This window comes from Heliangelus exortis, chromosome 15 (genome assembly GCF_036169615.1).
Source record: "Heliangelus exortis chromosome 15, bHelExo1.hap1, whole genome shotgun sequence".
NCBI lineage: Eukaryota > Metazoa > Chordata > Aves > Apodiformes > Trochilidae > Heliangelus > Heliangelus exortis.
In genome coordinates, this window is record NC_092436.1 from 12,877,351 (window position 1) to 12,890,853 (window position 13,503).

The 13,503-nt window shown below is 42.0% G+C and overlaps 1 protein-coding gene across 4 annotated transcripts in view; it reads right to left on the minus strand.

Moving 5' to 3' along the window:
• FBXW11 (F-box and WD repeat domain containing 11) overlaps positions 1–13,503 on the minus strand; it is a 74,178-nt gene that overhangs the window by 2,921 nt on the left and 57,754 nt on the right. For all 4 annotated transcript variants that reach the window (XM_071758354.1, XM_071758353.1, XM_071758352.1 and 1 more), the window contains 7 exons: positions 8,261–8,398; positions 7,750–7,868; positions 6,440–6,689; positions 5,237–5,355; positions 4,515–4,625; positions 3,460–3,538; positions 2,665–2,853 (listed from right to left, as the gene is read on the minus strand). In XM_071758354.1, the coding sequence (XP_071614455.1) occupies positions 2,692–2,853; positions 3,460–3,538; positions 4,515–4,625; positions 5,237–5,355; positions 6,440–6,689; positions 7,750–7,868; positions 8,261–8,398 (978 nt within the window). In that variant the 3' untranslated portion in view covers positions 2,665–2,691. The remainder of the gene's footprint in view (positions 1–2,664; positions 2,854–3,459; positions 3,539–4,514; positions 4,626–5,236; positions 5,356–6,439; positions 6,690–7,749; positions 7,869–8,260; positions 8,399–13,503) is intronic.

The window sequence follows — 13,503 nt, forward strand, 5'->3', positions numbered from 1 at the left end:
AAATGAGGATGTGCATACAAGTGTCAGGAGATCTCCCTTTCTTCTCCATGCTGCAAAGGAGCAAGTTGTACAAAGGATGCAAGTTCAGCTGCTTTAATACAGGAGTTTTTAAGAAAACAGTCAGAAAAACTCGAGTAGTTTTATATTTTGGTTCCCTTTTCTAGCCACATCACTCTATTATTAGCTTGAAGCCAGTGCAAGTTCTTAGTGTGATTAAAGCTGAACTTTGATTTCACCTGCCACTTCCCAAAACAGTTTTTATGGACTATGGGGAACTACCTTTTTCTGATATAAAATTCCCATGAAAGGTTAAAAAATTTTAAGGCACTTCCTTTTGACTTCCCTCCCCCCAGCCCAAGGCCTAGTGCTTAATAGAAGAATATTAGAATATCATATGGAAACAATTTTTATCATGTTACAATAAAACAACAGGAATTCAACAGAAAGCAATAAAACTCTCACAGCCAATTGCCAGGACTGTCAAAAATGATCCGCTTTGAAGAGGCAGAAAATTGCAAGCCTTGTAAAAAAGTGTAGAGGGCTGCTTCAGGATTCAGAAAACTGTAATGTTTGAAAGCATATAAAACTGTTTCATTAAATCATAATGAAATATTAGGTGTTTGACCATAGGTTTTTTTCAATTCTGAAGTCAGACAAACCTGTCAAAAAGTGACATCACAGCATCTCTTCTACATAGGAAGTAATTATTAAGGGACTGTCAGTACCAGCACAAACAGGTCCCAGGATGTCGAGGTCTGCATGGTTTCAGTTGTGCGTCAGACATAAGCTGTGCAGAACTGTCAAGTGTGCAGAACCTGAGTGGAAGAAGAGGCTGGCAAAGGCATTTCATGTTTCATGGACAGATCTCAATAACAATGGGTCTTGTAGGCCACATGTGGCAAGAAAGGAAAATAAGACACCAGAATATTCCTGGTCAAGTGAGGTGATATAAATTGTATTCAATTCCTCATATTTCTTTGGTGCTTGAGACACACTATGTATAGCTTTTCCATGAATCAAAACTAGTATAAGGAGCCTACCAAATAAAAATAGTATTTTCAAAGAAAAAAAAAATTGGTCAATCTCAACCTTACAAGTTAACAGATGAAAGCACTGGTTTGTGAACTGAAAGACAGCTGGAGATTGCTCCTTAAACTACTGTAGTCTTCTTGTGCAGCCTACTCTATCTGCTGGAAAAGGCAATGGAATTAAAAAATAGAATTACTCAGAAAGAAGGAAATTCAACTTCAACAAGCCTTGGAGTTTCCACAGCAGGAGTTCCCTGAGGTATGGACTCAGTTTGCACAGAAGCCAGGACCCAATCCCTACAGATGTTACCATCACTAACAGCACCAAACTCTCCACAAGGATGCCAGTATGTCATCCGGGATCAAACAAAACCATTCTGAAGCAGAAATCACAAGGTAAGCAGTGCTGAAGGGGACTTGACTCTTTGGGTTTTTTCAGGATTTCTCTCTTTAATCAGGGGCCTAATTATATTAAGTAATTACAGAAAGGGAGGCAGCTCGGTCTGCCAATGGCCACCTTGTGCTTTGACCCTCTGTAAAACATAACAGTCCAACAGATGCAGGAGTCACACCCAGAGAGGATGTTATCTTGGCTTTTTTTAGAACGAGGATGAGTTCAGTTTGTAAGAAAGGCAGCCAACACTTTCCTAAGGAATGCTTACAGGTGAAAAAACAAAAGAATTTTTAAGAACTAGCATCTCCAAGAAGCAAAGTGTCTCTTCCCAAGGCAAGGTTATTTCCTATCCAGAAGCACAGGTCCTACAGAAGTAGGAAAAACTTGAGTAACTCATTGCCACAGGAGGGACAAACATGTAAGGGTAAATAATGAAGATCTATGCTTACATGAAGACAGGGAAAGCTTTTCCCACTATATTTAAGCAAATTATTAATTATCTACTTCAAATAAAGTAAATCCTTCCTGCTGGGGCCGTGCTAGCTCTACCTCCTCTAGTTAAGGTGTCTCCAGTTCCTTGGAACGAACACCCAGCCTTGAGCACAGGGAAGGGGTGGCCACTCTGCTGGGGTGAGGCCATTGCTGTACTTCAGAGTCCCAGCATTCCCACCTGTTTATAGTTTGAAGGGCAATTGCTGGCAGCCACATAAATGGCATAAGGAAAAGAAGCCACTGTCCTAACAAATAGATCTACAGCAGAGCTTTTACCTACAGTGCTTTAAGAACTCAAGGAAGCTGACTGGTAGAATAATGGAAACAAACAGGCAAAGCTCAGGTGCACATCTTCTGACAATTCTGAGTTGTCATATTGCTCAACATGATGTAATATTTAAGTTTTGAAAGCTTTCCCTGGTTATCTGATGGTTATCACAGAACTGCTCACTACAAAGCTTCACACAGAGAGGATAAACTAGGAACTCTAAGAGCCCCTGATTTGACAGGACAGCTGGAGTACCTCTACAATACACCAAGTCTACTCAGTGCCCAAGAACATTTTGAGTATAACTTTCCATAAACTACATGAGGTACCCGATCATAAACAGGAGGGACTGCAGAAGGAGGTAAGAGAACCTGACAGATTTGCTCAGCTAAAGCATTATCAGACAAAGACTAGATAGTGAAAAAATGTCGCATAAGGGGGTTTTATTTTCTAATACAGCCAGTAAAAAGAGGGAGACTTACCTTCTGAGGGTAGTAAAGTGCAGACTGTTATCTGGAGATGTACGTGTATGTTCTAGATGGAGAACGGGTCTCATTCTGGGCACTAGGTGGCACATTTAAGAAATCCCAAATCAGAATTGTATCGTCATGGGAACTACTAATGATCTGAAACTCATCAAACTGGAGTCTAAAGACACGTCCTGAATGTTCCTGTGAGCAATAGGACAACAGTTAGCAAGGCTAGAGGATAACATTTGTACTTGCACATCTATCTGGACACAGAACAGTGCATTCAAACTCCGGGAGTTTGATAAAGAAACCCTTAGTTGTAATTAAAAAGAAAAATATAACTTAAGCAACAACCTTAAATCTGATCATCCTCTAAAGTGATCATAGTTCCTGTGGCAATATGTTTGACTCAGCTTCCTGCTTCCCACCTCTTCCTTCCAAACTGAAGGGCTAGAAAAAAGGTTTGGGGAAGACTCACACAATTCCCCTTCTCCTTTTTAATAGAAGGAAATTTAAAGCCAGCCCTACAGCAATATTAGGGAAACATATTAATAACTACAATGATTTGATGCAACATCATGCTGACTTATTTCTTTTAAGAGTATCTGAGAATCTCAAACTAGAAAAACTTAGTCCTTCTATTAAGCTCAGATCCAAAGCATTCAGGGTATATCAAAACATGAACTTTTCTTTATTCTTGGAGGAAGAAGCAGCTTGGGCTTTACAAAGCATCCTGAGTTTCCCCTCTATCCCACTATAGGGGAATAAAGGGTTGCAGATAAGCCCAAAGGAATGAATTGTACATACCACTAATGTACGCAGGCATAATGTACTTGCTGGGGCACGAGGGTCAAGAGCAGCTTGCAAGTCCCAAACTTTAATTTTGCTACAAAGTAAATAAGAAGGTCCTTATGAGAGGGTTGTTTCAAGTATAAGCATAGAAGTAACATTTACAGCAACGAAAAGTACACTAGGTTTTCCCTACAGCTGGTTCATCAGGATCAAGCAAATTGCTAGAATCACTATTCACTAAAATACTAACACTAAATCTTGCGCAAGAGAGATATAATTCTGTAATTCTTTTTAGCAGCAAATAGAGTAGATCTCTTTGTGATGACCACAAGGACAGGTTGCATGAAAGACAAAGGGACTACGAACGCAGAAGCTGTTTTTGAAAGCTCTGGAAAGCTCATGGCACTACTGATGAGGTGCAAGGTTCCAATGGGAATTAAGCTGGGACTGCCAATCCCAGTGAGACACTACACCCAAACAATAGGCTAGGGACAAACACAGTTCAAGAATAGTTTTCAGTAACTCTACTGTTCACTTGAAGTTAAATTGGGCAGAGGAAGGAATACTGAATTTGGGAATGGACATAAGCTGTCATGGATCCACTATGCACTGAGCAAGAAGTGCTGACAGTGGGGCTCCTGCTCTCAGCCCAACAGAAATGGTCACTCAAGACTCCTGAGAGTGCCACAAGATACATTTAAAGCCACAATAAACATTTTCAGTGCTGCCATCATAAGGATAGAAAGCCTAAACTACTCCAAGCACACAGGACCTGTCAAGGAGCAATTCCCAAGGGAAGAAACAAAGGAATGTCATCTCAGCCAAACAAAACTTTACTTTCTACAGAAACTCAAGCTTGAGTGATAACACAATTTAGAAGTGTGCTGAAGAGCATCAAAAAGCAGTGTCTTGGCTACGAGCACCCTGCTGCATTCGGGTGCTCAAGCAAAATTCACTCATTTAAATATTGATCCAGCAGGTAAATCAGAAGAGAATTCTTACATAAGATGCATCAAAAGATGCTTTGCTAAGAAATGCAACATTTTGTAAACTTGCTTTTAAAAACATACCCATCATAGGCTCCACTAACAATTCTCTTATTGTCGAACCTGATGCATCGAACCAGTTCTTCGTGGCCTTCTAATACTCTTAAACAGGCACCACATTCAATGTCCCATAACCTTCAGAGAAGAGAGGAAAAAGTCCTTCAGAACTTGAGCTTCAGCACTGTTCCTCAGCCCCACATATAGGAAATTCAAGCATGCTACTGGATGCGCTTCTGGGGGAGATGTCACACACTTGGCTTAAAAAGGCAGGAGATGTCCCTTGCATGCAATTCAGAAAAAGGTTTGCATTGCAGCTGCCATATATAAAAACTTAATTTAGTAATTAAAAAATGACATCCTAGTAAAGGTTGGACACTTGTTATCTTACAAAGCTTCAATACACTTCTTTCTGTTCTGCATAAACCACTGCTCAGAGGTTCAGAAAGTAATTATGAAAACCAGCAACCAACATCTTCCTCAACTCTCCAAGCAGAACACAAGGTGATAAAAATATAGTGATAGATGAGAAGTTTTGTTTACCTTTGACACAAACCTCAGTGTCCCACCTTTTCACAGGGATGTGGTACATTTACTTTAAGTTCCATTCCTACATCCTCTGCTCTAGTAACAAGACATACCAGGGACGTTTGGCATGTGCAGGACAGCACCAAGGGGCAGGGGAGACCCTGTTTTCACCCATGTAAATGAGCACTGTTACATACCCACAGCTGCCCACGAGCACCCACCTAATGGTGTTGTCTGAGGATCCACTGACAACCAATCGATCCCTGTACTGCAGGCAGGCAATGCCCCGCTTGTGCCCGTTTAGAGTGCGAACAAACTCGCACGTACTCGTACTCCAGACCTGTGAAACACAAGAGGAACACTCCTGAGAATTAGGTCCAAGCAAGGTTTTTGAATTTCCACTAAAGCCATTACAAATTCATAATCAGAAGCCACCTGAGGCCAACCTTTGCTGGACAGTGGAATGAAAACCCATGTGGTATTTTTATGGGCAAAGAGTACCTGGAGTTAAGAGGACCTGGCAGTGACAAGAGCCACCAGCAGTGCTGCTGCACATCAAGTCAACGAGAAAAGCTGGGGGGGGGGAGGGGAATTTGTATATAAAATATTTTCAGGCAGTAGGAACTGCCTCAAAGGAGTTCAAAACCTTGCTTACACTTCAACCTTGACAAGTTAGTCATCAGTTTTAAAAGTGGAAGTTATTACACACACAAAATGCCCACAATTTTTACCAAAGAAATTGCAAGCAATCTACTAGCTAGAGAAGGCCAAAACAGTGATCTGTAGAAGTCTGGTGGCTGCTTCTTTCTTAACATTAAATGATTCTATCAATTTTGCCATTTTTAATGAACTGTAATTGAAGTTGTAATGTAGAGTAACCTGTGGCTCATATTCTAACACAGAATGCAGCACAGTCTCTGGCAGATATTTGGACATCAAGCTGCCAAGAGCTTTTTGGCACAGACTAAAGTAGCTCTGGTTCTAAAGACGGAAGGGTGGAAACGCCTTTGTTGTATTAATATACTCTGGGTAATTCAAATCTTCTGGTATGCAACACTCTTCAAATACAACCCCTTAATTCTTCAAACATGGCAAAGTCTGGTTGGGCTGCTGGGAAGGTGTGGTAAGGAAAGGCAACTTTTGATAAATTTCATGTCTGGAACAGGGCTGCCAACTGAAACAAAAAATACTGCTTGGAAAAAGGTACAAGATGTGCCACATTTAACAAAAGAAACCCATCTTGAGACTAGAGTTCAAACAGCAAATGGGCTCACGTATTTTGCAACCGTAGGACAGATGCCACAAAAATGTTACGAGCCTGGTTATGCATGTAAGGAGGGTAACAGCAGGAGGGAGCAGCCTGACCAGAGGGGAAGGAAAAGGCAGAGCACTGCCCATGAACACCTCATCTGCTACCAACTCACTTTAATGGTCCTGTCACCCGATGCTGACACGATGTACTTGTCATCAAAGTCCACCACATTAACAGCAGCACGATGGCCAACTAAGACACGGCGTAGGGTGATGTCAGTAGGTGATGCCATATCCCAAACAGCAATTGATCTGTCCTTTGAACATGTCACCATTAAGCCATTGCTGAACCTCAAATGAAGCACTGCCTCATTGTGATGAATCAACGTGTTGAGAACTTCACCGGTATTTACATCCCACACTCTGCAAAAAGAGAAAAACCTTATTCCAAATGAAGGATGATGGCTCTGCACGGTATAAACATGCACAAATCTGCTGCTGTCTCTAAAGGAGAGCTCTCTGGTTGCTAACATCTCTTAGGGTTTGGGGAAAGCAAGAAGATGGGTGCTGGGGAAGCATCCTGGTTCACAACCCAGACTTATAAGTAGTTATTAACAGCAGTGAACTGTTATGCCAGGAAATGCCTAAGATGAGACCACTACTAGGAGAAAATGCCACAGTTCTTCAATGTGTCCAATAACAATCACGGTTCTCCAACTCTTTCAGGATGACTGAAACCTGTACGATGTATAAAGTGTATAAAGTGTTGTTATGAATCATCACTTTATACGATGTATAAAGTCATGGAACAGACCAAAACCAGTAGTAACCACTATCAGTTTTTTTCAGTTTTACACCATTCACTCAGATTTAGCACACGTAGCACCGTCCAGGGGTACCTACTAGCTTACACAAAGTGAAAAATCACAACTTATTTTATAACACCTGAAGGGTGTTATGACAAGTTCTTCTTTTTAAAGTTTTATAAAGATTGATATTGGTGTACCAATGCAGGACACCAGAAGGAGACAAGACCCTTCCCCTGAACTGTACCAGAGTATCTTTGCTCAACATCTACTGACCAATGAATAAATAGAGGAATTTGAACTCAGTATCATCAATGTTGCAGGCAGACAAATGCTCCATATGTACCAAATACCCTTTCATTAACAGTCATGATTATGAGAGGTCAGAAGGCAGTACATGAAATTCTACATGAAGAAATTGTGGTGTGGTTAGCCATTCTACAACTTCAGGATATGCTTTGAGTCACTCAGGTCACATTCCTTCAAATACTTAAAAGTAAAACCAGATTTGAAAAAAGAAAACTATCGAATGCAATTCTTTGCAAAGTATGAATATCTTGCTTTTGGAATAACAGTATCACATTCATATTAGGAATGTTTTCTGATATTTAGAGATTATTGCAAATATTCCCAGACCTGATATTCAAATTATTTTTGTGCAAAAACTTAACACACACCTCACTGTAGAATCTGAGGATCCAGTTACAATGACTCTTTCATCATACTGAAGACAAAGAACCGAGCCAGTATGTCCTGTTAGTACTTTCAAACATTCCAAGCTTGTTTTGTCCCAGATCTGTTCAAAACAAGAAGTATAAATGGCTTATCATTAATGATAATGACTTGAACATTGCTGCAACAGACAAGGAAAAAAGAATCCATGGGTAATCTGCCTGTCCTGCCTGCTGGGTTAAGGAAGTCTCCTTGATGCAAGTTTTTGACAGAACAGTGAAATAACCAATGATCACAGAAAAAAAAAAAAAAAAAAAAGCCTGTGTTGTGAAAGAAAATGGAAAGTGCAGGTGAGAACTTTGCAGGCTACAGAAGACATCCCATCCTGATAAACCCTCCACAAATACACACTGTCCCATGAAGGGATTAAGAGAAATCAAGGAAACACAAGCAGCAAGTTTTCTGAGGCAGACTTACCCACTTCTCCCTAGGGAAAAGGCTTGGAAAAGTGTTTACCTTAATGGAGTTATCTCGTAGGCCACTGATAATCTTTTCATCATCATACTGTAAGCAGTAGACACCTTTGCTGTTCTCAGAGCGGCACTGAATCCGTTGCAGATTATGTCGCCCACATCGCCAGTTGGATTCTATAGTCTGACAAGAGGGGAAGCAGGCAAGAGTGAGGCACAAGGCTGCACACCCCAGCACCACTGCTCCAACACCCACAGAGCCAGCTTTCCACTTTTACATACATCACCTTTTCATTTGAAACATATAAAACTTATTTTTAACATACACAAACCACTGTGAATTAGAATTAGAACTTTTTAGATTTGTCATGACAACAGCTGTGCTTAGTAGTGAAAACTATGGTCAAGTAACCTTAATGAGAATTTCCCTAGGAGTCATTAGAGACAGACATCTCATAACAATTTAGTTTCCCCCATATTTACACAAGTATCTGACATTAGCAGCAAAGATTAAACCAGGAGCTCACACGGTGCCAGGTCCAGCCTCTTCTGAGTAACTAACAGCACAGAACTGCTGAGCCCAACCAGGAGGTGAGGGGAGTTCTTGAACCTTGCCTTCCCCTACCCTGTCATTTCACCTATTAAATGTTATTACAAATCTTAGAAAGAGATTTTGAGACACAAAAAGCTCCTCTAAACACCTTAAAGCCTGATAAAAATACAAATAAAACTGAATGGGGATTTTAAACAATCCAAACTTACCTCCCCCCCTTTAAAATCTGTGGAACTGTAATTCTCAACATTTTCATTCTTCAAAACATTTTTAAAGAAGATCCTGACACAACTGCAGAAGGCACAAACTCTTTCATAGGAGAACCAGGGTGATTTCCATGTTTTAATCAGCTTTATTACTTATAAGATAACCAATGATGATTTCAAAGAAATGTAGGATACTGGATAGGAAATTCATAACAATCATAAGAGAATTCATGCACAAGACTGCAAGCCAACAGCTGCAGTACCAACACAGGCTGGGATACTTTCCATTTCTCAGTACAGGCACCAGAACAGACTATTTAGAAACTTCCCTGGGAATCCCTGTAAATACTGCATGGAAACCTGGGGAGAAGCTCACTGACTATCTGTTTGGAAATTTATATTTATATTATTTATAACCAAACCCTAACTTTCAAAGCAACAGCAGGCACCTCTGCAGCACCACCAAAAACTGAAAAACAACAGGAATGCTTGTTAAAGACAAAGTACAGTGCTACTAGGATGTCCCAATTCTAGGAAAACACATCTGCTCCAAGGGAAAACTAACATACCACTTGGTTTTCCATGCATTTGCTCTCTCGGTTGTCTCCTGTTATGCAATTTTGGGAGAATTATACACAGCCATAACACGACCCCAATGGGCCAGAGGAATTTGTCTACATCAGAAGAACCAAGAGATGCTTCTAGAGGAGCATGCTGACAAGTTATTCATCCTCTCCCATTCTCTTCCAGTTTGGTGGGGAAGTTAGGAGGCTAGCAAGACAGCTGTCAGTTTGGGATCATCATTTCTGGCCAACTAGTGCACTGCTAATGGTCAGACTGGAAACTGGGCTTAAAACATCGAAATCTTGGCCCCCTGCCTGCTCACTCTGCCACATGCTCAGCATGGGGCTGAGGCAATTCTCAATCTTTATCTGAAGATTTATCAGCTGTGCTAAAGGGACAGAACTACAACTCTAACTCCAGGGCTGTTCCAGAAGTGACCCAGGCAAACAAGAGAGGATTCTAGACATTAACAGCGTAAACCAATATAATTATAGATCTGAAGGCAAGACATTTTAAAATGAAATACTAACACTGAAGATACAGGAGATTAAGCACCACAGATTAGAGTCAGCCAATTTAAACAGTTCTAGAAACCATATACATTCAGATATTAATTTCTAAGAAATCTTAAGGGAAAGTTTTCCTAAAGCAATGTTCTTGGAAACGTCTGAAACAAGCAGCTGCATGTAACACGTGCTGGACTGCTCCAGCTGCTGAGTGCTCAAGCACCATTCGAGCACCTTTACACTTTAGCTTCCTGCAACAGTGATTACTGATAGCTACAGAATACATTAGGAACACCACAAATCAGAAATGTTGCTTGCAACCATTTTCGAAGCAGATCAGCAAGTGCAAGTACATGCACCAGACATTCAGGACACTGCCTGACTTAATTCTTAGAATTACACTAGAGGAGGCCACTCAGTAAGCTCTCAGTAAGAAAATGTTGGCTTCAAATAAAAGAAAGTCAGCTATGATGTGTGTCCATGTGAAAAGCAGTAAGTCACGTGCAGGTGCACATTTTCATTCTGTGAATAGATGTAATTTCATTTAGACATTATATGGTGTGGCTACTGTGGGAAAATACTTCAAGTCTTTTGAGAACCTGTAAAATCCCCTTACACTGCGTAAATTCTCAGTGTGCTGGGAAAGTAGCCACAATATACAGAGAATATACAGCAGCATTTCAATTGGCAAGAGAGTGAAAACAGATGTGGATGTGTAGAGAAATAACATTATTTTAGATGACTACATAAGGCTGAGTGGGTGGGCAACCTGGAGGACCCTCTGAAAAGGAACATGTTAATACAATACTGGCAACCACATGAAAGCTCCTTTGCTGTAGGAAATTTTGGGTTGTTACCTAACAGAGCAGTTAGTAAAAGGCTTCAACTACAACCTCCTTCCAGGAGAGATCTTCATAAACTGTATCTAGGCCAAGCAGGTAGGCATGCATGTTCATGCTGTGTTTTATGGGCTGCTGCAAACATCAGGGAGTCAATGATGAAGAGACCTAAAGTTTATTTGCATATTTTTCGTACCAAACCTAGTTCTGATAGATGCAACACCAATATATGCCTCTGAACTTGGGTTTCTAAATCAAAAGCAGGATGGTGAGACACTGGCCCAGGTTGCCCAGAGTGGTGGTGGGTGCCACCTGGAACCATCCAAGGTCAGGTTGGATGTGGCTCTGAGAAACCTGATCTGGTTGAAGAGGTCCCTGCTCACTGCATGAGGGTTGGACTACATTACCTTGAAAGGCCTTTTCCAACCCAACCCATTCGGTGATTCTCTGTTGCAGAACACCATCTCCTTAGAGCTCCATCTCCAGAGCTTTAAACTAGATGTGAAGGGGGAAGGGGAGAAAACTGGGTCTGTTAGGGACAAACACAAGAAGGACGAACCGGGGCCCGAAGGCAGGTGGTCTAGGGAGGATTTAGTCCCACCAGTGTGCTCTGTTTGTTTCCTGAAATGTCTGTATACTAATGCACGCAGCATGGGGAATAAGCAAGAAGAGTTAGAGGTCAGTGTACGGGCTAAGGGTTATGATCTGGTAGCAATAACAGAGACATGGTGGGATAGGTCACATGACTGGAATGTGGCCATGGATGGTTATGTGCTTTTCCGGAAAGATAGGGCGGGGAAGAGAGGTGGTGGAGTTGCTCTTTATGTGAGAGAGCAACTAGAATGTGTTGAGTTTTGTGCAGGGGCTGATGAGGGGCAAGTTGAAAGTCTGTGGGTAAGAATTAAGGGGCAGGCTGGTGTGGGCGATACAGTTGTGGGGGTCTACTACAGACCTCCTGATCAAGGCGAGGAGGTTGATGAGGCCTTCTATAGGCAGCTGAAAGCAGCCTCGCAACTTCAGTCCCTAGTCCTCATGGGAGATTTTAACTACCCCGATATCTGCTGGTTGACTCACACAGCCAGCTTTTCACAGTCTAGGAGGTTCCTCCAGTGCATTGATGATAACTTCTTAATGCAAATGGTGGACAAGCCGACTAGAAGAGGAGCGCTGCTGGATCTTGTACTAACCAACAAGGAGGGCCTTGTTGAAGCAGTGGTGGTCAATGGCAGCCTTGGTTGCAGTGATCATGAGATGGTAGAGTTCAGGATCCTGTGTGGAAGGAACAGAATACCCAGTAGGACCAGAACCCTGGACTTCCACAGGGCAAACTTTGGCCTCCTCAAGCGACTGTTAAGAGAAATCCCATGGGACAAGGTGTTAGAAGATAAAGGGGCTCAAGATAGCTGGTCAATATTCAAGAACCACTATTTGCAAGCACAGGATCAGAGCATCCCTATGGTTAGGAAATCTAGTAAGGGAGCTAGGAGACCAGCATGGTTAAAAAAGGAACTGCTGGGAAAACTTAAGTGGAAAAGGAAAATCTACAGATCATGGAAGGGGGGGCTGGTCACTTGGGAGGAATATAGGACTGTTGTCAGAGGATGTAGGGAGGCAATTAGGAAAGCTAAGGCCTCCTTGGAACTTAACCTTGCAAGTCGGGTTAAGGATAATAGAAAGGGCTTTTTCAAATACATAGCCAGCAAAACTAACACTAGAGGCAATATTGGCCCACTAAAGAATGAGCTGGGAGCCCTGGTGACAGAGGATATAAAGAAGGCAGAGGTGCTGAACGCCTTCTTTGCCTCTGTCTTTACTCCTGCAGGGTTTCCGCATGAGCCCCAGACTCATTTAACCCCAGAAGTAGTCAAGATAGATGAAGAGTTTGACATAGTAGATGAGGATTGGGTTAGGGATCAGCTGAGTAATCTGGACATCCATAAGTCGATGGGTCCAGATGGAATGCATCCAAGGGTGCTGAGGGAGCTGGCGGAGGTCATTGCTAGGCCACTCTCCATCATCTTCAATAAGTCATGGGTAACAGGAGAGGTGCCTGAGGACTGGAGGATAGCAAATGTCACTCCAGTCTACAAGAAGGGCAAGAAGGAGGACCCGGGTAACTATAGACCGGTCAGCCTCACCTCCATCCCTGGAAAGGTGATGGAACAACTTGTTCTTGTCACTATCTCCAGGCATATCAAGGACATGGGGGTCATCAAGAGCAGTCAGCATGGTTTTATCAAGGGTAAATCATGTTTGACTAACCTCATAGCCTTCTATGAGGAAATTACTAGGTGGATAGATGATGGAAGAGCGGTAGATGTGGTTTACCTTGATTTCAGTAAAGCATTTGACACCGTCTCTCACAGCATCCTTGTAGATAAGTTGATCAAGTATGGGTTTGGTGATCAGGTAGTGAGGTGGATCAGGAACTGGTTGAAAGGAAGGAGTCAGAGAGTTGTAGTCAATGGGGCAGAATCTGGTTGGAGGTGCGTGACTAGTGGAGTCCCTCAGGGGTCGGTACTGGGACCGGTGTTGTTCAATATCTTCATCAACGACTTGGATGAGGGTATAGAATGTACCCTCAGCAAGTTTGCTGATGACACTAAGCTGGGAGGAGTGGC